This window comes from Protopterus annectens, chromosome 8.part0, assembly GCF_019279795.1.
Source record: "Protopterus annectens isolate FY-2018-M chromosome 8.part0, PAN1.0, whole genome shotgun sequence".
NCBI classification, from domain to species: Eukaryota; Metazoa; Chordata; order Ceratodontiformes; family Protopteridae; genus Protopterus; species Protopterus annectens.
The window spans coordinates 1,369,079,973-1,369,107,560 of record NC_056741.1 but is presented as its reverse complement, the minus strand read 5'-3'; the positions used below and the strand labels follow the sequence as shown (position 1 = coordinate 1,369,107,560).

At 41.4% G+C, this 27,588-nt stretch overlaps 1 protein-coding gene across 6 annotated transcripts in view; it reads right to left on the bottom strand.

The window, feature by feature from the left end:
- Positions 1-27,588, bottom strand: part of CEP164 (centrosomal protein 164) — a 1,424,585-nt gene that overhangs the window by 1,250,139 nt on the left and 146,858 nt on the right. For all 6 annotated transcript variants that reach the window (XM_044080950.1, XM_044080952.1, XM_044080951.1 and 3 more), the window contains exon 3: positions 6,685-6,796. In XM_044080950.1, coding sequence (XP_043936885.1) covers positions 6,685-6,796 — 112 coding nt within the window. The remainder of the gene's footprint in view (positions 1-6,684; positions 6,797-27,588) is intronic.

The window sequence follows — 27,588 nt, the reverse complement described above, 5'->3', positions numbered from 1 at the left end:
CATTTAGAAACATTAAGGATCTCATGAAACAGACAGACAAGGCACAGATAACTTGGAAACAACTGCAACTGCTGCAGTCATCACATTTGGGTTATCCCTGCCAGGGTAGCCCTCTGCCAGCCTGAATACCAGAGACATTAGTACTTCTGCATAGGTTGCTGTCGCTTGAGGACTGATGTCAGGTCGTCAGTGATATAAAGGAAGGCAGCCAACGCCATTACCTCAGTTTTTCTTGCCTTAACCGGTCAGGAGCCTCCAAAATAGGAGGCCAGTTTCTGGTGGCTGAACCACACCAGTGGAAAATAAATACCAATATGTCCCTTGCAAGGAAAGGAGAACTACAAGGAAGAAGGGTAATAAAAAGAAAACAGGGGGAAGGAGGGAGGGAAACCAGGACTGCAACAGTGAAGACACTCGAACATCTACATTTATGGTAAGTGTACACAACTGTACTATGTTCTTCGTGTTTCACTGTTGCAGTTATCACATTTGGGTAGATTCCCAAACCTGAGGAAAAGGGTGGGGTAATCAAGGAAGCTAGGGGCTGGCTAGCATGCCCTGCAAGACTGCTGAGGTAAAACCTGCCCTGGATTTGGAAAAGAGAGGCAGGTGTTAATGTTTGGTAAAGGTGTGAACAGATGTTCAAGTGGCAGCCTCCAGGATGTCCCTGGTGGGGACTCCTCTGAGGAAAGCTGCAGAGGTGGAGACTGCTCTGGTAGAGTGTGTCTTGACTTCCTTGGGGGGAGGCTTGCCATACTGCTTGTAGCAGAAATGGATGCAGTGTGCTATCCATTTGTAAATTGTTTGCTTGTAGATGGCTTTGCCCTCTGCCCCAGAAGCAAAGCTAACTAGCAATTGATCATATTTTCTGAAGGGTTTAGTCCTGTCCAGTTAGTATATGGGCTGTCTGTGCACATCTAGAGAGTGAGGAATTCTTTCCCCCTTATTTTGAGGGTTAGGAAAGAAGGTGGGCAAATGGATGGATTGGTTGAGAGCCACACTGGACACCACCTTGGGCACAAAGGATGGATTAGTTCTGGGGGATACCCTGTCTGCATGGAAGATAATGAAGGGTTCCACTGCCGTTAGTGCTTGCAGCTCATAGACTCTTCTGGCTGAAGTGATGGTTAGGAGGAAGGCTGTCTTCCAGGAGAGAAATTTTAGCTCTGCAGAAGAAGCTTGTTCGAAAGGAGGCAGGGTGACCTTTTCCAAGACAAAGTTAAGGTCCCAAGCTGGTGTTGGTGCCCTTCTGGGGGGCCTCAAGTTGTTAGCCCCTCTGAGGAACTGATTGATCAGAGGGTGTGAAAAAAGAGGTTGCTCAGTGGGAATATGAGCTGAAATAGCAAAGGCATGAATTTTTATAGAGCAGAAAGGGAGACCACTGTGTAGTAGGTCAGCTAATTAATCCAAGAGAGGGATGGAGGGCTGTGCCGTACTTGCCCCCTTAGCCTGGATCCAGGTGCAGAACCTTTTCCATTTATTTGTATAAGACTTTCTGGTGCTAGGGTGTCTGGCCTCTCGGATAACATCCAGAACCTGTTTACTGAGGATGGCAGATTGGTCAGGGGTCAGGGATAAGCCAAGCTGCCAAATTGAGCATCTGCAATTGGGGGTGCATGAATTCTCCTTCCCTCTGTGCTAGGAGGTTGGGAATATGAGGATGTTTCCATGGGGGCAGTAGGGACAGGCTGCGCAGCAAGGGATACCAGTGCTGTCTGGGCCCGTCTGGAGCTATAAGAATGGTCCTTTGTTTTTCTTCCCTTATTTTGATCAGTACACCTTGGGAATGAGAGGCAGGGGAGGAAAGGCATAGACCGAGAGGTTTACCCAAGGGAAGGACAGGGCATTCACTTTCCATGTCATGCAGTGATGGTCCCTGGTGCAGAATTTGCTGAGCTGATGGTTGGTGTGGGAGGCAAAGAGGTCAACCTTCGGGGTTCCCCATTTTTGAGTTATTAGTAAGAAGGTGCTTCTGTTGAGTTGCCACTCATGGGGGTCCAGAAGTTTTCTGCTTAATTGGTCTGCCAGGAAGTTGAAAGAGCCTGGCAGTTATTGTGCTAACAGGTGTAGCTGCATGGAAGAGGCTGTGATCCAAAGAGTCATGGCCAGCCTGCACAGCGGGTAGGAGTGAGTCCCTCCCTGCTTGCTGATGTACCACATCACTGTGGTGTTTTCTGTTTTGATCAGGAGAACCCCTGGATAGAGAAGGGGTTTGGAATATATCAAGGCCTGCTGCACAGCTATAATCTCTTGTTGACTGATGTGCAGGGGGAGTTGCTGGGGGTTCCACTGGCCCTGTATGCACCTGCCATCCAGATGTGCACCCCAAGTGTAGTCTGATGCATCTGTCGTGAGGGTCTGTGTGACGGAGTGTGGGGAGAAGGGCAGTCCCTTTTTGTGGGAGCAGGCTGTTGCCCACCACAGAAATTCTTTCCTCAGGCAAGGAATAATAGGTAAAAGAGTTTCCAGGTCTTGAGAGTGTTGACACCAAAGGCTCTTTAGGTACCACTGAAGTTTCCTCATATGCAGTCTGGCATATGGAATAAGGAGAATGCAAGATTCCATGAACACCACAGCTTGCAGGATTTTCCTTCCTGGTGGCCAGTTGAGAGAAGTAAGCTGATAGGAAACTTTGTTTCTCTGGTGTTAGGCATGCCATCTGGGATGCTGTGTCCAGATTTGCTCCCAGTAAGATTATCCTTTTGCTGGGTACCTGTTTGGATTTCTTTTCATTGATTGTGTACCTAAGGAGGTTAGTAGGTCCTTTACAAAGGCCAGGTCTTCAAGCAGCTTTTCCTGGCTGTCTGCCTGAATAAGACAGTCATCTAAGTAAGTGTAAATTTGAATATTCCTTTGTTTGCAAAAAGCAATGGCCACAGCCAGGCATTTTGTGAAAACTCTGGGAGCAGTAGATAAGCCAAAGGGAAGCACAGAGAACTGAAAAGTGTTGAGATCCTGCCCTAAAGCGAAGATATTTTTCTGCAGGACTCCCTGATGGGAATGTGGAGGTAGGCATCTTTTAGGTCCAGGGTGGTTAGTCAGGCGTCCTTGGAGAGCATGGGTAGCAGCTGCTGGAGGGTGAGCATTTTGAATTTTGGGATCACCAGGAAGGTGTTTAGAATGGATAGATTGAGGATGGGGTGCCAGATGCCCTCTTTTCTGGGTACCAGAAAAAGTCCGGAGTAGAAGCCTTGGCCTATCTGCTCTGCAGAACCTGTTCTACTGCTCCCAAGGAGAGCAGGGTATATATTTCTTTTGAGCCTCTGCCCACTGATTTGGAGGTAGATCTGGGAACCCTTTTGGGGTTGGAAGGGTGTGGAAGGAAAATTTGTACCCCTGAGACGCAATGTTCAGAACCCATTGGTCCTTGGTAATGGTGGCCCAGGTGCTTGAGTGAAAGGAGAGTTTTCCTCCTAGGGGTAAGTGATGGTGGGCAGAGGCGAGGTGGGAATTGGATGAATCATTGTGAGTTCTTACCATAAGGGAGTGGCTTAGAACTCCCTGGTTTTGAAATGGAGGCAGTCCACTGCTTAGACCTCTGCAACTCCTGGGACTGCTGTCTTGGAGGTCTGTTTCCATGGGGCCTAGGCTAGCCCTGTTTACTAGGTGCAGGAAAGGACCAGTGCTTGGAGGGAAAATGCCTCCTGAACCTAGGGGGCTGTACCTGTAAGAAATCTTTAACAGTCTGCATAGATTTTGCTTTTTCTTCCATCTTTTTAGCATGTCTTCTGCTTTATTGCCAAATAAGTTATTTTTTGTGCAAGGGTGAATCCAACAATTTTGATTTGACATGGTCTGACAGGGGTTGTTCCGTAAGCCATGCATGTCTTCTAATGACAGATCCAGTGACTGTTGCCCTGTAAGAAGCTTCTAGGGCATCAAAACCGCAGTACAAAGTGTGTTTAGTTACTTGACTAGCAGAGTGCATTAACTCCTGTAAATCTTTAGATTCTGCCCATGCAGGAAAGGAGGAAATTTTTTGTTTAAGGAGTTCCAAGGTATGTTGCTGATATTTAAGCAAATGGAACTGACAATTTAGTGCCCTGATAGCAAGAGTAGCTGAGGTGTACACTTTTTTATCTCATTTGTCCAGTGCTCTGGAATCCCTGTCTGAGGGGGTGAGATTCTTAGCTGAAGTAGCTTTAATCCCTTTTGGGCCTTGAGTAATGACCTCAGGGTATGCTGTTGAATTTTTAAAAAGATATTTGTGAGAGTAAGGTACTGTAGTACTTGTCTGGTTTTCTGGGATCAGGAGGAAGGGCGTCTGGAGTCAAGCTGGATTCAAGGAAAACATCATCCACCACATTTAGGACTGGGGGGATGGCTAACGGCCTGTGCTGTGGAAGGTCCAAGAACTCTGAGTCGCTTTTTAGACTGTGGGTAGTCTTGACTTTCCCATTTAAAATGCTCCCTTAAAGTATGCAGGGTTTCCCCAAAGGAAAAATCCTCTGGTGGAGAGGCTGAAGGGATAGATTCCTCTGTATCAGAATCTTCATATGTAGAGAGGGACTGCGTATCTTCATAGTCAGATGCATCAGATTCACCTGACTCTTGTTCAGATAAAATTACTGGAGACAGATCTCTCTTTCTTTTTGAGGGAGTGGCTTGGCTTCTCCTAATCAGCATGATAAGGTCTTCTGCCATTTTAAGCATTTGAGATTGAGGCAAGGGAATGGCGCCAGAGAATGGGTGGAGGTCAGTTTCTTGGGGGTGGTTCGACCGCTGGGCCTAAGGAACTCGGTTGTTTTAGAAAGAACAGTACCCGTGAAAGAAGGTTCAGTTTATGTCTGGATTCAGTGTTGCGAAGGACTTCCTACAGCGGCTCCGAACCCATCCAAGGTAGAGACTACCACAGGATCCTTAGATGAAGAAGAGTTCTGTGGCATACCGGACTCCAAAAGGGTCTTGGTAGCAGCCTGTGAATTAACTGAAGCGGGCATCAGGGGCCGCAAAAACACCTCACTGAGTTCTGGAGGACCGACGACCAGCTTAGCGGAAGTGTTGTCGGAAGGTTTTGTCCTGTGTGGTCTGTCTCTGTCTTTATCTTTAAGTTTTTTCAGAAGATCTGCTGTCGGACGGCTTACAGAAGCTATTCAAGGACTGTAAATGGAAATATTTGGCTACAATAAGGGCCCGACGACGAATAGTTCTGGCGTTAAACAAAGCACAGAAACGACAACGAGGGACATTGTGGTCTAGGCCTAGACAAGTGACTCAGTAAAAGTGGAAGACCCAGTGTGGTATTTGCTTTCCACAGGCAAGACAATTAACTTTTTCTGACATCGGTTAGTGCAAGAAAAAAGGATCCCCAACGGGGTACTTAGCTTTCGAAGACTTCAACTTCAATTTGGAAATGAAACTCAGGCAGCGGTCGACTGGCTTTCATGCAAACTGCTATTGCTTTGGGCTCCATGGCAAGAAAGACTGATGTAATGGCGTCGGCTGCCTTCCTTTATACCACTGACAACCTGACGTCAGTCCTCAAGCGACAGCAACCAACGCAGAAATACTAAGTTTCTGGTATTCAGGCCAGCCGAGGGCTACCCTGGCAGGGATAACCTAAATGTGATGACTGCAACAGTGAAACACGAAGAACATCTGACCACTGCAACTTCCTACATAGCCTGAATTGACTCTCTGTAACTGAAAGGGCAACCTACCTGCTTTGCACTCTTCTGAATAAAATACTAAACATGGGTTATTTTTCTACTACTGAAAATGAAAATACCCTTCAGGAAGCATATTTAATACTTAAGAAATGCTCAAGAAGACATTATCTAATTCAATGGACCTCTTTTAAAACAGTTAATGTGCCTTCTCCAGACTAGGCCCAGCATTATGGAAAAAACTTCTATCACAAATAAGATGGCAAGAATCACACTCCTTGAGCTCAAACATCCTGTCTCTCTGAACACCTCCACAATGAGATCAGCTGTAAACTGTTTAATGACAATGGCTAGCAACACTTTCCCATCTCAGGCCAGTATAATTCTGCTCATAGCCATCCTCAAATACCTATAGATTGCTGCTATGTGTATACTTAAATTGTATATGCTGTATACAATGTTCTTTCTATCTAGTAGTACAGCCATAACGTTAATGTGCGTTTAAAATTTGTATAACATTTCCTATTTAAATGTATCCAATTCGTATTGCTTCACTTTCAGATTAGTATATCATGTTGAATCTCTTCTAAGCATTTTACGTAGCTTTCTATACCAATGTTGTAAAAATCTGTATTGATGTTTCTACACCATGTTATGGCTGTAGAGGGTCTGTTGACCAATCCACCTACCCAGTTACCAAATAGTAAGTAAGCAAAGAAATAAATAAATGATAATGTGCCAGCTGATGTTACAAAAGCCAACTTTCTAGCTACTGAAAGTCATATTACAGAGTGGTTTGTAAATGTATAGTGACTGGACAAGGCTAGAAAGACATCAACAGCAGCATATTCCATGATACTGTTTCTTCTGCAGTTTTCTCAAACTGAATTAAGAGAGAGAGAGAGAGAGAAGGGGAAAGAAGGACTCCAGTAGGAATTCTCATGGTATCCCAGTACTTAGTGACTACAATACTGAAGAGCAGGAACACATCTGAGGAAAAACTTGCCTGCTTCAGAGAGTGGAGGCCTTAAAATATATATATATATATATATTCACTTAAAGAGATGTTTTGCCTTACCATGGTTTCCATTCTTCAGGTAATGGTGCAACAACCCCTTCTCTTGCTAGCCACATCAGCTCTGGCTCATTTACTGGATCAATGCCGATCTCTCTGGCATATTCTTGGATTTCTTAAGGTTTTACAAATGTAAAAAAAAAAAAAGTGAATTAAAACAAGAGCTCAAAGTGAAAAACAGCAGATAAGCACTCAGATATGTACTCACCATAACAATTGACCTGCAAGAAGGCTTTTTGCAGCTGATAACTTGTGATTTCCCATTATGACATCCACTGTTTTTGCACATTTCTTAATTTTCTCTCACTTCCACATCTGGTGATGTGCACATGCCTATCAAGGCATGTTGTGAAGTTATAGATTGGGGCATAGAAGTTACATTCATCTACTAAATTGCCCTGATTCACCACTACACAGTGAATAACCATGGCCTGCACTGCAACATACAAAATGAAATTTACAAAACTCTACACTACAATAAAATGTATATTAACTCTTCTTAAAGGGATACCCATGCAGAGATGCTGGAAGAAGATGGCAACCAGACAAAGGAAGACTTGAGGGGAATGTCAGTATTAAACCCAGTTACCATATTCTTAGGTGATCTAAACTATCCAGCTATACACTAGAAAAACAACACCACTAACAGTGCACAAGCACAGATATTCCTGGACTTTGTCAATACAAATGCCCTGGAACAATGAATCAGAGCACCCACTGGGGGAATAACATCTCGGATCTTGTCCTTACTAATAAGGCAGCATCTTGCACAATCCCTTGCGCATCATCACTTGTTAGGTCTGACCATAAAGCAGTCTCTTTTACAATAAAACTGAAACCAGAGATCCCGTCCACTCAAGGTACCTTCAGAAATTTCTTTAAGACAAGCTACCTACTCCTAAGTGACTGGTTGACAAGTTTCAAATCCCCAAGAAACCCAGTTAACGCCACTGAATATGCAGAAATATACACCACCACAATACACCAGCATGTAAACAGCTTCACAGATTCAGCTGCACCCTGTAGGAGCAAGTACAAGGCAAACCTCAGAAATAAATCCACGTGATAGTACCATAACATCAATAAACTTTATAATAAAAGGTAAATAATGTTTCCAAAAGTAAGAAGACTAATTCCCAGAATGTTACAGCCCTTGTCACTGAAATGAACAAACAACTCGGAAGCTAATAAAATCTACCAAAGCCAGGTTTGAGGCTAAAACAGCTACACAAGCCAAAGACCATCACAAGGCATTTTTTAGTTACTGTATGTTCATAATCTCAAAAGCACAATGCAGCAATGCATTGAGAAGATTGTGAGCGAAGTTGCTTACACTGAGGCTAGAAATGTAGCAAACCTACTGGCCAATAAATTTAGATCTAACTTTACCCCTCTCTACCCTCCATATGTCCTTCAAGGGTTCCCTTCACAAGATCGAATTCCTATAAACACGAAATTCATAACCCCGAAGCCAGAATCTCGAGTTTACAGAAACTCGAACATATGAAGGGGAAATAAAAAAAAAAAAACACATTTCTAATGTTTTTGCCCCTGCACCCCCCCACACTCCCCTACTTAAATAATCCTACACCGAGCTCGCACTACAACGAAGGAAAGGGAAATCTCCCATTCCACGCTATATGCATAAGCGCAAAACGGAAGATTTCCCAGTCCTCCCCTATAGTGCGGTCACGCAGGTCTTAGATGACAGCTGCAAGGGTGCAGGGTGACCTAGCCCCTTGCAGAAAGGTAACTAAACTCTTTTTTTTCTAACCCTAAACTTCCCATTCAAAATTTCGAGTGAATGGAAGTTCGAGATTCTGGTCTCGAGCTTATGCATTTCGAGCTTCCATTCATTCGATCTTGTGAAGGGGAACCCCTTCAAGATATACCTGAAACTGGCTCATCTCCAACTATCACACAAGACCAATCCCAAAAGTGCTATCAAAAGCTAAAAACACTGCATCCATGGGTCCTGACAATATTCTTGTATGCATCTTAAACAGTATGAAGCATGATTAAGCCACACCCCTAACAACACCGTTCAATCTCACCCTCCATACAGGTTTTGTATCAAGTGAATTGAGACCAGCTATAGTCATTCTCCTGCATAAGGAAGGACCTTCCACAGACACATAAGTCTGATCAACTTCATATGCAAAGCAATGGAAAGATTCATCATAGAATTAATCAATCAGGACATGGGGAACCTCCAAACACTGGACTCGTCTCAGTTTGAATTTGTCAAGAGCAGGTCGTGCTTACTCAATTTGGTGGATTTTTTTTGAAAATGTCATCAAAGCAATGGATGAAGGCAAAATGGTACACACTGCATACCTCAACTTGGCCAAAGCTTTTGACACAATTCCCCACTCAGGCATAGTAGAAAAGCTAAATAAACTGGGAATAAACCCCTATGTCACCCGCTGTATTGCCAACTAGCTCCCAAATAGGATGCAGATAATCAAAACAGGGGAAATTAGCTCCACAAACAAACCAGTCGCCAGTGGAGTCCCCCATGGTGTTCTGCTGGGACCTCTCCTATTTAGCATTTACTTTCCTGAAGCAAAAGCCAATACCAAAGGGCTCTAGCTGACTAAGTTTGTATATGACTGCAAGCTAGGGGCAGTCATTGAATCCCCAAATGACTTAGCCATCCTGCTGGAAGATTTGTCTCAAATAAATAACTGGTACAAAAGCACAGTCTGAAACTAAATGCCAAAAAATACATTACTGTGCCCAGGGAACTACCACACTGACAATACACTCCTAAGAACTGACCCAGCTATTCGGGATTTGGGAACTTATGATGTGGACAGTGACTTAACTTTTCACCAACATGTGTCTGTTGTTTAAGAAAGTCCTTCTATATTGCATAGCTTATAAACAAAGGGATTGTGTCTAGATCTAGGGATGTCATTTCCCCCTTTACTCAGCCCTCATTAGGCCAATTATTGAATATAATGCCCCCTTTGTCATATATCTGTCTAGACATATGCAACAACTGGAATACCCACAGAGACGAGTCCAGTGTTTGGAGGTTCCCCATTTAGCTTGGCAGCCCAAGATAGTGGGCTACGTACACGCTGGCTTACAAAGTCCATTGAACATGTGGGAGCAACAGACATATGTTGGTTTTGTAAAATCGAATTGGAAACAGTCACACACCTTGTTGCTGGTTCTGACGTACTAATGGCAGAGGGACTGTATACTGAAAGGCATAATAATGGGGCAGGACTATTGATTGTGCAAACATTATGGTATCGAAGTGGCTGAAAAACACTGGAAACATGAGCCACAAAGTATCACAGAAAATGATGAAGTGTACATCACATGGGATCACCCAATACCAACAGTTGAAAAGATAGATGCTAGAAAACTGGATAAAGTGGTCCAAGAAAAGAAGACAAAAGTAGCATTGATCATTGAAATCACACCTAGTGACTACAGTGTCTTGTGTACAGAGAGACACAAAGTCATAAAATACCTTGATCTGCAGGAAGAAACAAGAACCATGTGGAAGAAATATACCCAGACAGTTCCAATAGTAGGAGCAACTGGTTTTATAAAAAAGTATTTACAATCGTATTTAGATATGTTACCAATTCATTTAACACCGTACGAATTGCAGAAGGAGTCATTACTGGGCACATTGTGGGTGCTGCGATCAACACTTTTGGCTGACATCAAAGAGTGAAACAATACTAATTTCATGAACTTTAACTGTACGGGAATGGCGTCCATTCCCATCATGGTATTAGAAACCCAAAAGACTTGGAGAAATTAAAAACGGCAGCTACTTTACTAAAAGGATGCAGGGCCTAAAGAACATGTCCTGTACAGAGCGACTCAAAGCCCTGTCACTACACTTGGTATCTTACAGAGTGCTAAGAAGTCACCTGTGTGTGGCATACAAGGCATCCTTCGACCCAATACTGACAGATTTACTGCACATCAGTGAGTCAAATGGCATCAAAAATACTCTTTTAGGGATCTAAATCTCTTCTGCAACATCAACAGAATGGTTTAGAGGGACAAGTATATCTCACAGAGGATACCAATGCTGCAGAACATACTCAGCATCCACATAAAACAAAGTTCATCTCTTTACATATTAGCTCTATGGGTGGAAAACGGAAAATTTACCCAAGGACTGCCCCCTGTACTACTAATGGACACAGGTAGCTCCTAAATGCTTTATCCCATGCATAGGTATGCATAGGTTCACTCAAATTATCTATAGCATAATTCCAGTTATTCTCATTGGGGTAATATATAATAACTATTGACCACGGGAAGGGTAAGGCCAGTCTGTAACCAAATGGAATAGGTTACTTTGAGCAGAAAAAGAGAAATTGGCTAGGCTTAAAACTGCCCACAAGTGCAGCTAGCCAAGTACTTACCTATGAACTTATGGGCCTAGGAAAGTAACAAGCATCATCTGGCAAATGCAAACTGCCTCTTCACAAACCAACTGATAATATGAGTATGTATGTGTTATAACAGACTTCAAAGATTATCTGTTGTACAGACCTAATGGAAAGAATTCCAAAGAGTTAGTTAAGACTGCCTCAAGAGCCTAGGGCTGGAAGAAGGCCTAAAATGTCACTAACAGTCATGAAGCACAGAAGATGCCAAAGAAGGTCTGACTGTTAAGACTCACAATCCAGCAAGTAATGCTTAGTGAAAATGTGAACCAATGACCAAATGAGCCAAAGTACAGACATATGGAAAAGAACCATTTCTGAATAAATATTTTAAGTCACTACTTCTGACTGGTGTTGCCTCTCACAGTAGCATTTTTCAATGGGTCGGTTGTCACACGAGATCAAAACAGAATGCAGTTTGGAGTTCTTGATATTGAGAGACATTGCATGGCTAGTAATGGACATTCATGTCAGAATCCCAAAGATTTGACAAGGGGGGAATAATGGCATCAGATGACCTTTTCACATAATCCCTGGTTGGACAATATAGAAATATTAGGAGCTATAAGGGGAAGGAAAGCACAATGAAGATTACCTATTTTAGATGCAGTCAGCAAAGAATTAAGTAGACATTTTCAAATTAAATGGCTACTACAACAGAGGCAGGATATTTTCTCAGTAGGAGAGCTGCAAGATAAGGAGAGCTTAACACCAGTGGCAAGGTGGAGATAGTCACAAAAAGAAGTATTATATAACATGTCAATTACCTGGAGGAAGCTGAAAGGAAACCAGCTGCCCGATGATCCATTTTTACAATATTATATTATTACACAGGAAGTGAAGGGTTTACAATGTGGCATGAAACAAGAAAGGTGGCCTAATATAATAATATGGATTGCAGAAATAATGACAACCACAAACATAAGAAGTACCATGCAGTTTATTATCTCTAAGTTTAAGGATTTAGAAAAGGAACCAACTTAACATAAGAAAAAGAAGCCTGATCAAAATTCTAAGGACTACTCAAATAACTGCGCTTTTCTACGGAAAAAGAAAAAGATGGGGGAGCCAATCATAACGGCAATGTTTTGTCAGGTGACCAACAGGGGCACTACAGTGTAATGTGGCCATCTGATGCATCTTCCTTTTCATGGGGCTTATCTTATTAGGCTAATGCCGCAACTATTATGCAATGCAATGGGAAAGAAAGAAGAGTTTTGTAAAATCGTACCATAACCATTGATGTCCTTCTCTTCTATATGCTGCAGTATCCATAACATGAGGGAGTCTGCCACCAGCTGACTTGCATGTCTGGCCAAAATACAAAAGTTTAAAGCTACTGTGAGGTACGTGCGATGCCGCACATCAGCAAACACGTCGACCATAAAGAGACATCGGGTATAAAGCTGACATCAGCATGTACCAACCTCAGAAATGAATGCCGCAAAAAGCACCAGCCTGATCTTAAGTGAGGAAAACATGCCACCAGAGGCCAGGCAAGCATCAGGGGGAAGGCGGGGGGGGGGGGGGAGAGTAATACTACAGCATTTTGAAGAGAAGGATATCTATGGTTAAGGCAAGATGTTACACAGCTATTCTCTGTCCTTCTATTCATATACTGCAGTATCCATAACATGAGGGAGAGTACCAAAGTTCCTGCAAAGGAAGAACTGGGCAGAAGAGCAGAAGCATTCTCCACAAAGCCATGTAAAATAGCTCTGGCAAAACCAGCCCTAGCCCTGGAAATGACATCTAGTTTATACCGTTTAATGAAGGTATGAACAGAAGACCAGGTAGCTGCCTCCAGGATAGAGCAAATATTTAACCCTTTAAAGAAAGCTCCAGAGGAAAACACTGCTCTAGTGGAATGTGCCCTAACCATTGAGGAAAGATTCTTTCCATTGGCAATATAACAGAAGGAGATAGCTTTTGAAATCCAAGAGGAGACAGTCTGCTTGGAGACGGGCTGATCTAGGATCCTTGGGTAATAAGAAACAAACAGGCATTCTGACTCATGAATAAGTCTGGTTTTGTTCAAATAGTATCCGAGTTGCCTATGCATGTCTAAAGTGTGCAGAATCCTCTCAATGGAGGATTGAGGAGAAGGGAAAAAGGTTGGAAGGTTGACTGATTGACTGACAACTCATTAACTTCCTCAGGCATGAAAGAGGGATTTGTGTGTAAGGAGACCTTATCCCTATGGAAAGACTGTGAAGGGGGAGGAAGACATCACAGCTTGTAGCTCAGATACCCTTCTGGCAGAAGTAATGGCCATGAGAAGAACAGTTTTCTAGGTGCAATGCTGCAGAGAAGAGGAACTGGGCTCAAAGGGGGGAAAGGGTAAGTTTCTGTAGCACAAAATTGAGATTCCAAGGAGGAGGAACTGGTTTCCTTGGTGGTCTGATGTGAAGGATGCCTTTTAAGAAGAGTTTAACTTCCAATCTGGAAGTTAAAGGGGGAGACGTATGCAGACATGCAGAGATAGCAGAAAGATGGGCTTTAACTGAGGAGTAAGACAGCCCATTCTTCATTAATTCACACAGATAGGACAAGACCACTGGAACATTCACTAACAGTGATTGCAAGTCCTTTTTGAGACACCAGATGGAAAACCTCTTCCATTTGGAAACGCAGGATCTCCTTGTTGTGTTTTTTTTGGCCTCCTGCAGAACTTGAAGCACATCCTCAGAAAAAAAGGCGTCTGAAGGAAATCAAAACCTTATCACCCACAGAGTCAGATTTAGAGTTGACATCTGTAGGTGTACTAAAGTTCCCTTGCCCTGTGTGAGTAGGTCCATTCTGTGGGGTAACTTGTGGTGATTGCTCTTGGCTAAATGCAGGAAAAGGGAGAACCAATGCTATCTTGGCCAAAAACAGGTCCAGCAGCAAGATTTCTGGTTGCTTCCACTGGATTTTCAGCAGGACCTTTTGGAGAAGTGGCAAGGGAGGAATAATACAGAAACATCCCCTTCCAAAAGAAAGACAGAGCATCCACTTCCATGGCAAGGGATGTGGGATCCTGGCACAACATTTGGAAAGTTGTCTGTTCATGGGGGAGGCAAATAGATCCATCTGGGGTATAACCCACTGATAGACCATGTCCAGAAACATATCCCTTTGTAACATCCATTCACAGGATTGAGTCATGGACCTGCTGAGTGTGTCTGCCATAACATTCTGAGTTGAGGGAATGCAGACAGCCTGAAGGGAGATCTGACTCTGCAAAGCTTACTCCCAGGCCAGTAAAGCACAGGAGATCAGAGTTTGTCCCTCCCTGTTTGTTGACATACCAGAGGCCCATGGTATTGTCTGTGAACCACCTTAGTACCCCTGCAGAAAGCATAGGCTTGAAGGTTTGGAGGGTAAAGATCAAGGCCTCATCTCTTTTATATTGATGTGCTCCTTTGTTTGGCCTGGGGACCAGACATCTCTGACCTTCCAGGACTCCAGTGCTGCTCATCAGCCTAAGTCTGAAGCATCTGTGCACAGCTCCTGAGTGGGGAGGGGTGGTTTTAATGGTAGACATGGGTTCCTTGCAACCTGAGTATCCACCAGTTTAACTCCTTTTTCAAGCAAGGTAGGCGTGGGATAACAAAATCCACAGGATGAGAGTGTTGCATGCAAAATGTCTTCAAGAACCTCTGGAATTTTCTCATGTGTAACTTGGCTAAAAGGAGCATGGGGATTGTGGAGGCCATGAATCCCAAGAGGCGTAGAAACTCCCTGGCAGTCAGGGATTGGAGGAGCAAGAGGTCCTGGAAGTAGGAAGTTAGGAACAAGACCTTTTCTGGAGATAAGGAGGCTAGCATCCTGTCTGTTTGAATCCTGCAGCCCAGGAAAATGTGGTCTTGGGAAGGGATCAGGGCAGCTTTCTGATATTTGATCGTGAATCCTAGACTCTCCAGGAGAGACATCATGAAGGACAGCTTCTCCTGAAGGGTGTCTGGAGAGGGAGCCTGGAGGAGTAGGCCTTCTAGGTAAGAGAAGATCTGTATGCCCTGTAGTCTGCAGTAGGCTATGATAGGAACTAAGCATTTTGTGAAGATCCTTGGAGTCACAGACAGTCCAAGGGACAATGCATAGACCTGAAAATGTGAGGAAGCAATAGAAAAGTGAAAAGACATTTCCTGAACTGAAGGTGAATGGGGATAAGAAGGTAAGCATCTATGATGTCTAATGACACTATAAAGGCATGGGGAATAATGAGAGGAAGAAGGGTGGGTAATGTTAGCATTCAAAAGGTGGGAGCCTTCAGAAAGGTATTTATGTGGCAAAGATCGAGAATGGGCCTCCAAGGGCCATCCTTCCTGGGAACCAGGAACATCTTGGAGTAAAATCCTTTTCCAACTTGGAAGGGTGAGACTTTCTGAAGAGTGCCTTGAGAAAGCCATCTGGATATGACCTGGAGGAAACATTCCAATTGTTCTTTTGGAGGTTGTGGGATGCTCCTGAAGGAGGGAAGAGTTTTCCACACCATGAAATATCCTTGTCTGATAATGGATAGGACCCAAGAGTCCTGGGTTATCTGATTCCAAGCAGGGAGAGAAAGAAAGAGGTGAAGAGACACAGGAGTTAATGGGCCTGGATGTGAGTAGCCACAGACGACCTGGCTTAACCTGACAGGGCTGTTCTGGGTGGGGGTAGAAGAGGCAGATTTAGATGGCTGTTGTCTCTTAATGTCTCTCATACTTTTGGAGGACTGTGGCCTGGCTAGTTTTCTGACAAACAGTGGTTTTGGTAGGATAATCCCCCTGAAACCTGGGGCCAGGGGAAACAAAGATATGTTTTAAATCTTGCAGCTCCTTGCCCTTTTCTTGTAAAGATTTAAAAAGTTCTACAGACGAGGTACCAAACAAGGCCTTGTTGCCCAGAGGGGCATCCATGATCTGTCCTGAGAGGTATTCTTGGCTCAGGCTCCACCCCCAGATGCAGCTGTCCCTGTGGAGGCCTCCACAGCATCATAACTGAACGTAATGGAGTGCCTGGTAACCTAGGCTGAGGAATTAAGAATAGAGGAGAGCTTAGCCTTGGTGGGAGAATCAGGGAGCTCAGATAGAAGTTTTCCAGCATCTGATAAAAAGGGCTAAGGAATAATTGGCCACACGAGTTTGACAATTAATTGCCATGAAAGCCAGAGTAGTAAAGATATATACCTTTTTCCTAACCTCTCCATGACTTTGCTCTCCTTATCTGAGGGAAGCAAGGAGGTAAAAGGCAGCAATTTGGATGCCTTGTCTGCAGACATGGAAATGAAAGCAGGGTCTGCAGAGGGGCATTTGGAGTCCTAAGGCACCTTATAAAATTTATTTGGGTGCTTGGGGGCTGGAGGCTGCGAATCAGGGCACTTTGAAACAGCTGCAAAGGCATCTAAGGTGACCGGCAGAACAGGGGTTATGGCAGATGGAGAGGGGGGAATCCAACTGTAAGAGGTCGTAGTACCTTTTCTGGATGTCAGTTAGTTACTTGGCAACAGTACCACCTGAAGAAATCTCTTGTCTTCAGGATAGTTTCCCCAAAGGAGGTATCCTCCCCAAGGGAATCTGTGCCATTGGATTCCTCTTCTAGTGAAACATAACCAAAAGGAGAAGAGATTTGGGCTGAATAAGCCAAGGATTTATCTCCTGACGATACATCCTCATCTGAGGAAATCTCCTAAGTGGTCCTCTTTAAGGCAGTAGAGGGAGGAAAAGCAGGACAAGGGTGAGGGGCAGCTGAAGTCTGTTGTAGGGCCATAAAAGAGTTGAACAGGTCTTGGGAAAAGGCCTGCCAATCTGGTATTTGTTCCTGGGGAGCAGGAGAAACATGTTTAGTCTTAAGCTTTTTCTTTTTTGGAACCTCCATGTGGTGGAAGGTGGATGGTGGATGGGCCAGACATCAGCCTGCACTCCACAGTGTTGGTAGGAACATTCTCCCGTATGATGATGTGGGTGACGCTATGCGAGCCTTCAGTAATAACAAGCTGTGGTCCCCCCCAACACACCCAAGTCAGACACCTAGGATTCCCTCGTGAACATGCTGGTAGGGTCCATGGCACCCATCAAAGGAGCATCTACCGATACCGGGACGGCTTCCTGACCCACATCAGCCACTGGAAAGAAATCCGGATCCGAGGGAGCAGCAGGTACATCAGTCCACGGCTTCTTTGCCTTTTTTGGTTGCGGCTCATCTGAAGGCCTCAACGCCGCCTCCATATCATCAGCGAGATGCTTAAGGCCTTGATTCTCAAGATATAATTTCAGGGAATCTAAACGGCTGAGAAGGGTTTGGGGTGCAAAGGCCTTACAGATAACACAGGCGGTATGGCCATGGTCTGGGTCTAGACAAAATAAGCAAAGGGTGTGAACGTCTGTATGTGGAATCTGCCTTCCACACTGACACTTGCCCTTCCTAGTTGATATGTAATCACAGCCAAATGCAGTACCCAAAATATTAAAGAAAAAACTCCAACGGGATACTTATCTAAACCAAAGTTTGCAACTTCACTGACAAGTGGTGGCTGAAACAGGCAATCGAACAGGCAGCAGAAAAGCTCTAAGGTTGGTACATGCTGACATCTCTTCATGGCTGACGTATGTTTGCTGATGTGCAGCATCGCATGTACCTCACAGGAGTTTTAGACTTTTGTATCCTGGCTGGATATACGAGTCAGCCAGTGGCAGACTCCCTCCATGTTATGGATACTGCAGCATATGAATAGAAGGACATCATGGCAATTTTCTCTTTCAAGCTAAGAAAAAAAGATATGATCAACAAGGTAGGGGCAGACATTACTATCAAAATAAATGTAACATGAGATAAGAAAGTTTCATTTTTTTTTTTACTTTTTATTACATTTTAAATCAACATGAAATAAATTTACAATACAAAACACTCAATTAACAGCAAATAGAACTATATACATGCCACGGTGGTACGGCAGTAGCGTTGTTACCTCACAGCAAGAGGTTCTCCTGTTCAATTCTCGGCTTGGCTTGGGAGTGCCTTCTGTGTGGAGTCTGCATGTCCTCCCCGCGGTTGGATAGTGTTCGAAAGACATGCGTGCGTAAATGGGCGTGCCTTTGTTGAAGGTTGGGCATCGAGCTGGCACCTTGGCATTTCATAAAAATCTACTGCCAATCATTAGCGGACCGGAGTTCCGCTGTGGCGACCCCTTACCGGGAAAAAGCCGAAAGACAAACAACAACAAAGTCCACAAAAAAAAAATGTCATTGAGCAAAATCATTAAAACTTTTCTAATATGTCTCTATGTCTTTGCCAAGATGAAAGTTTGAAGTTCTCTTATACATAGTTTGCAATTCTTTGTTACATACACTTTTTGCTAAGTAAATAAACTCAGAAAAAGAGAGGTTATTTTTAATTTTCCAATTCATTGTGATGACTTTCCTGGCTATGGCCAGAATAGACCAAAGGAGAGTTTCATTCATGTTACATCTTTTTCACATAAGTCTACTGCTGATTTTTTGGTTGCTACCCTTTTCGGTACATCTGGTTAGCTGGTGTTTTCAAAGTTATTTTGTAAATCTGTTTCTGCTTTGGATTATTTATATAGTTTTAGCTTTTACCCTGAACATCTTGTGTCTTCTCTGCCTAAAAGTGATGTTTTTTAGGGTAAGATGCCTTTGTTCTTTTAAGATACATTTTTTGGCAGAAAGTTTTAACAGGGGCTCTCCTACTAATGAAGTCTATAAGGCACATTAGAAGAGTTCTATCATGTCTCACTTTGATTTATTGTGGGATGTTTATTTCAAACATTTTGGGGTTGCTAAAGTGGGAAACCATAGTGGTGATAGAAAACACATTTATTTTATGTCTGAATTTGTGTAATCTGGTAAGATTTTTTGTAGTGTTAAAAAACATTGGAATATATTGTTGAAAGGTTCAGTTATGAATAAACTACAATTTAAAGTTCCCCTTATTTCATTCTCATAGGGAAGGAATATTGTTAATATTTTGTATCATAGCTACTGTAAAATTCCCCAAGATGTGCAGAAGTACAAAACTGGAATACAGGGCCACTGTCCCCTGTGGTAATTGTGTATATGTGCTTTTCTGCAAAATATGTTTGATAAATAGCAAAAGGTTGGATACTAAGGGGACATTTACTTGTGTCACATAATCTGTTGCTTATGCTATAAGATGTCCCTGTAAATTTCTACAAGGAAAACAAAGAGGTCTTTTTCAGTTAGAATGAAAGAGCATCTTAGAAACGAAGAATGCCAAAAGGTCTAGTCCTTTAGCAATGCACTTTACTAAAGAAGATGAGGGTGATACTAAAGGGCTTACAGCCTGTACTTTGCAGCAAGTTGAATGAAATGTTAAATATGAGGGTAATTTGAAGGATCGTTTGCACTATAAGGAAATGTTTTTTATTTTTAAATTTAATACTTAGCTTCCAAATGGTTTATATAGTGGATATAATTGGAAAATGCTTTTAAATAATGAAATATAAGTTTGATTAAATACAATTCTATTATTAAAGTTTGTAATTTTATTTATTTTGTATGTCTTAATGTTAATGACACAGCTTCCTTTTGTGTTGTATTTAATTAGTTGATATGTTTCTGTTTTGATCCTCCCTGGAAGGCTTTTGCCTTGGTCCTAGGGGAATAAACTGATTTAGTGGATGTCCTTGTAGTTTATATATTATATCCACTTGGATGTCTTTTGAAAATTCAAGGCGGGATCTAATATTACTGTAAACAAGATATTATATCTAAAATAGGTAGATCAAATAAGACTGAAATAGGGAAGGATGCTGGGGAGAAACTTGCCCCTGAGTTATACGGGAGAAATTGTTTAATGCCAGGGAAAAGCTATCAAGGTAATAAAATTTAGTGTTTGCATAAATATTTTTACCCCAGCTAAAATCCAAAAGATGTTCCAACATGCAGATAGAACGAAGGGAGATGGGAGGCACATATTCTGGACTTGTAGGTACTTTGGGGGATTTAACAAGATGAACAGGAAAGTTAACAGGGGGAGAACAGAGAGAAGATGTGAAGCGAGAAGATTGCTACTTCACATGGATGGCACAGGAATTAGGCCAAGATTAGAAAATGAAAGGAAAAAGTAGGGATTATAACACTGATGGCTAAAAAGGCAATTACAAACCAGTGGAAGATGGCTGAAAGTCCCATGGTACAGGAGGTAATAAAACTGGTAGATAGGGTATGGGATGAAGAGTTATTAATGAGGAATCAAAAACATACTAATGCAAAAATTGTCTAGATGGTTAAGAAAAGTGAAGTTGCATGGGAAAATCTAGATGGATACATTTTTTAGAACTATGAATTGGCATAGATGTAAGTAAATAGTTGTAAATAATAGAGAATTATCACCTTCTTCATTCATTTTAAGATATTAAGTATTATAAAATATATTAAAAACAATATGTAAGTTTTGCCTTATAATCTTACAAGCATTCCAGGTGGCATGCTTATTCTTTTATGTTGTGATTTTCTACAGACATAAGAGTGGTTATGTTCCCTTGCCCGTATACTTTGAACAACTTTATTTTCAAAGTACAAATAATGCAAACTTTAACTGGACCAGATGCCTGTCTCAGATTTAAAATGGATACTCAATTACTATAATCTAGGTAGGTGTCTGTTACTATAATGTACTACAGTGTGTATTTTTTTATGAGACATGTCTTCATTGAAATATGCATTATGACCAGATGATCGGTATCTACAGCCTAGCTGTTGATGTATGTTAATGTATTAATGCATGAGGTTTATGCACGTTTGATTTTAAAGTGTTTAAAATAAAAGACTTTGGAATAAAAAATGCAGTTTGTTTGATTTACTAATGCAATATGACATCTAGTATGTGATAGTACCTAGTGAACATTTAATTTACAAAACATGAACAGGTGAATGTTCTTTTTTCTGTTTTATATAAAATGGTTATTTAAACATTAATGATTACTAATGTGTTCCCAATGAAGCTGGACAATGCAAGATCACTCTTAAATTTCTACTGAAACATTGCTGATTGTACTTTTGTCGTCAGTAAAGTTTTCTGGTTTTGGATGTGCTATTTTAACAAAATTTGGATGATTAAAAATCATAACTCAGTTACTAATTATTATAATTAATTATATTAATTATAATATAATAGTTTACTATTAATTATTATTACTATTATTAATAATTATTTATTTCTGTGTGGAGTCTGCATGACCTCCCCGCGGTAGAGTGGCGTTCGAAAGACATGCGTAAATCGGCGTGCCTTCATTGAAGGCTGGGCGTCAAGTTGGCACCTCGGCACCATAAAAATCTACTGCCAATCATTAGCGGACTGGAGTTCCGCTGTGGCGACCCCTAAAAGGGAAAAGCCGAAAGAACAACATTAATTATTATTTACTATTATAATAATAAATAAGACTAATAATGGTTCATCTTCAATTTCTACACCCTCTTCAGTCACAGCATTTACTGATGTGCATGTGCGAGGTATAAAACCAAATAAATGAATAAATGAAACCAGCAAAGCAAACAGCATTGGAATCCACTAATTTATGTTATTAACACAATAAAACAGTTAAACACTTTCATTCCCTTAGTAATAGGGACTTCATCAGAACACCGTAAAAACACACTCAACTTTTTAAATAGCAAGCCTGAAGAAGCACATGATCATAATATACCAGTTGTAAAATCTTTAAAGTTGCTAGCGCCAGATCAGATCAGATACGGGTGTTAAGTGAGGAAACAGATCAGGCCTTATTATTTCTTGATTTCAAGGGCTTCTTTTAATGTGTTTTTAAATTGGTTGAGAAGCATTGTGAAGCAATAATTTAAAGGCAAGAAAAGAAGTTGCTACATGAAAAGGAATATAAGACCAAAGCTGCCTATCCAACCCCATTGACTAGAAAGGGGGAAGGCAAGGGAGACAAATGAAAGCAGCGGTGGATCATCCAACTGCCCCATTGAACCTGCATCCTAGAATGATGAGAGTGTTTTTTTAAGAAGCATCAGTGCCACTAAGGAGATCTTTCATAATACAGAACAGGATGTTGGAAAAGGAAATGAAGGAGAGTTATTTTTAGTCAGACTGAAATGTGGTAGTAACCAAAAGATACTCCCACAATGGTCAGGGAAGAGGCAAGAGCAAAGGCAAGAATTGCAAATGGTAACAGAGCAACACCTGCCCATTACAAATCCAACTACTGTGCATTATTTTGGGGGTTTTAAACTTTAAATTATAGTGACATGGAAATTACACTTATATTTGGTTGTTGATTTTTAAAAGGGTTTACGTTTGTTCCCAACACCAATTTGAATTTTGTAGAGCCACTGAGGGAGCTGAAGATTTTTGACAGAATGAACTTAGCTTTATGGTTCACCAATGATGGGACTGAGAGTGGGGGATTCGTAGAACAAGTATATTTAATCCACCACTTGCCCCACCAATACTACTGTATGAAAGACTATGTGAGACAGAATTAAGGCAGATGGCAATGAGTAAAAATAACACATTTTACAACCTGACTGATGAACATAGTACTGTACTGGCAGAACTGAAAAAGAGCAAAACAATAAAAATCATTATGTCTGACAAGGGGGAGGAGTGGTGACTATGGATTGTTTTATGTAATCACAAAAAAATGCTCCAATATTTAAATAATGGTGAGTTTTTAAAAATATATTTATATTAATAAAGTGAATATTTCTCACTCCAAATTGGATTTGTGGCTGCAACACTTGGTATTAGAGTATGGGTTAGATAGAGAGCACAAGGAGTATTTTAAGGTACTAAGCCTATAATACCAAGTATTTTTTGGTATTCTAAAGACTCACAAACCCCTTCAGACCCTCCCCTGCAGCCTAGAAGACTGCAGGGGGGTCAAAGACTTAACATTTGGGTAAGTTAGTAGATCTAAAACTAAAAAGATATTTTTTTGTGACAAAAACATGCTTTACTAGATTCATGGCACTTTTTAAGTGTTTAAGTGTTTAATCTGAATGTAAGTTTGGTAACACTTTAAGCCTAGTGGTGGTGGATGTCAAGAATTTAGTTTTAGTCATTTCATACAAACTGGGCATGGAATGGTTTTACAAAGCTTTGTTGAAGGGGAAAGCTAGTACACTAACTGGTTGTATGGAACAAGCACTAAGCAAAAACTCTGTAGTTTTTTAAAATAAGTATTGCAAGCAGAACAGGTAGCAAATGGTTGCAGCGAGAGGCCCCATATTTATAAAAAACATCTTATGGTGATGGTGGGAGATTAATTAAGTTTTCAATTCTTCTTATTTTAACCATACTGTAACTTACTTATGATTTTTTTTTTTATGGGATAGCACAGAAGCAGTCCTGGAAGAGTTTTCTGCACAACAACTTTTTTGAGGTTTAAAAGTGGATATGACTTGGGTTCCATCAATTTTAGATGTTAAGATTAAGAATAAGGATACATTAATGTATGATTCTACAGTTTTTAGAAAGGAGACATACTCCAACATGTTGTTGCTCTTAAAGAGCTGTCATTCCCCTGGGGAAACCATGAACATATTGAAGGGACAAAAGGTGTGCTTGTCCCACTTGGTTTCCGAGGACAAAATGTTTTGTGATAAACTAAATAAGCTTGGTACAACGTTCCTTGACAGGGCTATCCAACAAATTTGATAAAGAAGTACAAGGAAGAAATAATTATGGGATGGGTGTCAAATACTGGGCACCCGTTAAGTATCCAAATAGCCTGATTATGTAAGATGAGAGTGACAGAAATTATTAAAAAGCCATGCTATGTTATTATGAAGGATGGATGAATGAAGTTAAGGAAGTTATGCCTAGAAATTTTTCAGTCCTTTGATTTAAAAAAAAAAAAAACAGTACAAAAATTTGAAGAAAAAATGTATCAGGTGTGCCAAATGTGTGTGTGTGTGTGTGTGTGTGTGTGTGTGTGTGTGTGTGTGTGTATACACACACACACATATATATATATATATATATATATATATATATATATATATATACACATATACACACACAGACATATTACACATGAAGGGGCAAATATGGTGATAGCAAATTTCTCCTGGGGTGTTGGCCCAAATGGTAGGTTTGACTGTAGCACAAAGGCAGATATTAATTATGCCCAGTGGTTATTTTGTCCGTCTTTTTACAGAGGGTAGACAAAAAACAAAACACTAAGGAAAGAAGATTTACAAGCATGTGTATGCCATTAAAAGGGATGATAGAGTTAGTATCTATGCAAGCATTCGCAGATGTGTGGAAATTTTAAGAAGTTCATGTTTTTTTTTATTTTAGAAAGGGTACCCCATTTACAAGAGGTGGGAATTAGTCAGCCCATCTGGAGGCACAAGAATTCCATTAACAAATTCCATTAGCAACTTTTACTACATGCAAGTACTGCACAGAGAATAAATGACAAATTTTTATTAATAGCTTATTAGTACTAAAACAGCAAAATCGTGATGCTTTTTTTTTTTTTTTTTTAACTATGAATGGTAATATTTTACATTAATATCACAGGTTCATAGGTAAATACAAGGATAATGACTACCAGGGCCTTTATAAGCCTAGACATTCAACCCAATTCGGTTGCGTTCCCTTGTAACAAATGTGTCTAAATCGGAGGGGTATGTTAGTTAGGAAGGATATGTTAGGAGGTTGCTAAAACATTATGAAGGAGGAGTATATTAGGGAACACTTACTGTCAGCCTCTGTCAATGGGAGATAAGGAGGCCATAAATTTACAATTTCCCATCCAGTCGTCAAGATTACATTTGAACAGGATTAGAGATGGACTTTGCTTAACATGGATGGCGAACCTATTCCAGAGTATGGGGATCCTTACAGACACATATTTGACTCACCAACATGTTCTATTTATATCATAAGCAAAGTTTAAATCCCTGGATCTAGTGCTTTTGGTACTGTTCATTTTGCAGATGTGGAAAAGCTCCATCAGGGCTGTATCTAAGGATGTATAATATGATAAGCACAGATCCCCTCTCAGCAACCTATAGGACACAAGAGTATAGAGAAAGTACTCTAAGGCAATCCGCAAAAGACATTGTGTTAATACCCTGGAATTTCTTGGTAAGGAACATCTGTGGTCATTCCCATGACTAGATATGCCTAGTCAGGTACATGCAGAAGGGGGCACTGTATTCAATAATGGGTTTGATAATGGCTGAGTATGGTGGTACTATAACTTCCTTGGACCTGGATGCCATACTCTTATGTAAAAGTTAGGCGACATAGAATTATTTTATTACTACCTTGGCTATGTGTTGGTCAAAGGCTAGATCACTCTCCACATATGTTTCCAGATCTTTTGCCGATCAGCTCTTAGAGTAGTCCTGTGTAATTTGCCTGAGTGTGCGTTTTCCCAAAAAGCACTATAATGTACTTCCTTGCAATCGGTTTTAATCCATGATTTTTGTGCCAGTCATTTGTCTGCATTACACCCTCTAGCAGGAAGTTGATGTCATGGAGGAATTTATGACAGCTCCCTATACGCAGTTTTCTGCAATGTAGGTGAGCCAGAGGCTCTTGACATTAGCCTTGACCTGTGAAAAGTAGACACCAAACAGAAGCGGGCCCAGCACAGAGCTCTATGTTACTACACTCATGACCTGCCTCCTGGTGGAGGTGGCTTCACCAATCCTGACCTCTTGGGTCCCACCTATGAGCCAGCTGGCAATGCAGCTAGTTATGTGTGTATTTATGCCTAATTTGGGCAATGTGTCCACAATACTTGTCTGGGGTACTGTATTGAAGCCTTAGCCAGATCTAGGTAAGTGGTATGCACCATTTACCCTTCATCCATTGCTTTGGTTACCTTCTCAAAGAAGTCTACAAGGTTAAGTAGGCATGATTTTCCCTTGACAAAAACAAACTGGGATTGGTCCAAAGTCTTTAGGTTGCCAATATATTTGATGATCATTTCCATGATAACTTGATCCATGTCTTTGCATGTAAGACAAGTCACACTAATAGGTCCTAAGTTTCTGGAGTCATTGATGGTGCCCACTTGTGAAAAGGGATAATGATTCCCACCCTTCTGTTGCTTGCTATTTTGAGTTTCTAGTTGAAAAGTGACTTAAATAGTCCTTTTAGGTCATGTTTTGGGCTACTGTCTAGCCACACTGAGGCTGTGGTTTTGGCCTTAGTCAGTACTGCTATGACCTGCTCCCTGCTGACAGATGGAAGGGTTATGGTGGTAGGGGTTTCATGGGCTGGTAGCGGGGGGAGTAGGGGCTGAAGTTTGAGCTGAATTTGCCAGCCAGCAGATTCGCCATGTCACTCTACTCAATGAAGGTGGTACCATTTACTACCAGTTGTGCACACTCATTTGTGTTACCTTTGAGGTTAAGTACATAGTTGTAGAAGGTCTTGTGGTTGCTTTAGGCCTGACAGACTATCCTGACTTCGTAATTGGCCTTGTTGGATTAAATTAGTCCACTTAATTTCCTGATGAGTTTAATTACTGAGCTCTTCTCATTATGACAGCTTCACTTTCTGATTGTGACCATGACTTTTTTCCTTTTATTATATACCCTGTTAAGATTAAGAGCCAACCAGTGTAGTTTCCTTTCGTGGTTTGTTTTGGGCTTACTTCTGGTAGGTACAGTAGTCTCTATGCAGCCATTTACATGCTTATACAGTCTTTCTGTGCACAATTTTGCATAGGTTGTGTGAACTTGGGTTTAGGCAGGGAATTGAATACTGAAAAACTGTTGCTTAATAGGACGTAGTTTGCTTTAGAATAGTTCCTAACTGTAACAGGTTTTGCTGGGTTTTCTAAATTGATTTTTATTTCAAAGGAGGCAGTTTTGTGATCTGATCTCACTATTGAGGATGTGACTCAGGGGACAGGGTCAAATATGTTTGAACCTCTGGTAGGAGTGTACACTAACTAATCAAAGGCATTTGTGTTAATAAAGTCCAGGAAATGCTGGGTCTACAAGTTAAAGGCAGTGTATGTTTCCCAGTCTAAAAAAGTAGTCTACCAAAAATACAGCATTTGGTTAGATGGACAATGTCCCCAGTAGGTCTAGATAAGAGTTGTGGGATTCTTATGACACAAATGGTGACCTATAGCTTGCTAAGGTATGGTAAGGGACTCATTCTAGGGTGATTTTCATGTGGATTAAAAAGAGTTATGTACTTACCATAACTTGGCATCTGTGCTATCCAGTGTCATTATTCATCACAGATGGGTCTTGGATCCGACTTCGGATCTGAGCCGGCAACTGTCACACAGATCCTGAGCTCTAGCTCCTCCCCTTCCCATCATTCCCTGCTAACCTCTACGCCTCAGATCGAGTTTGCTAAGGCTAAGGAAATGCCTAAGAGTTGTAAGAAGACAACAATATTTCAACATATGAGCCATTCCAACTCACCAGAGCCCCCAGAAGACAGGGGTAAGGAGGGCAGGAATGTGATGAATAATGTCACTGCACAGCACAGATGCCAAGTTATGGAAAGTACACAACACTTTCTCTGA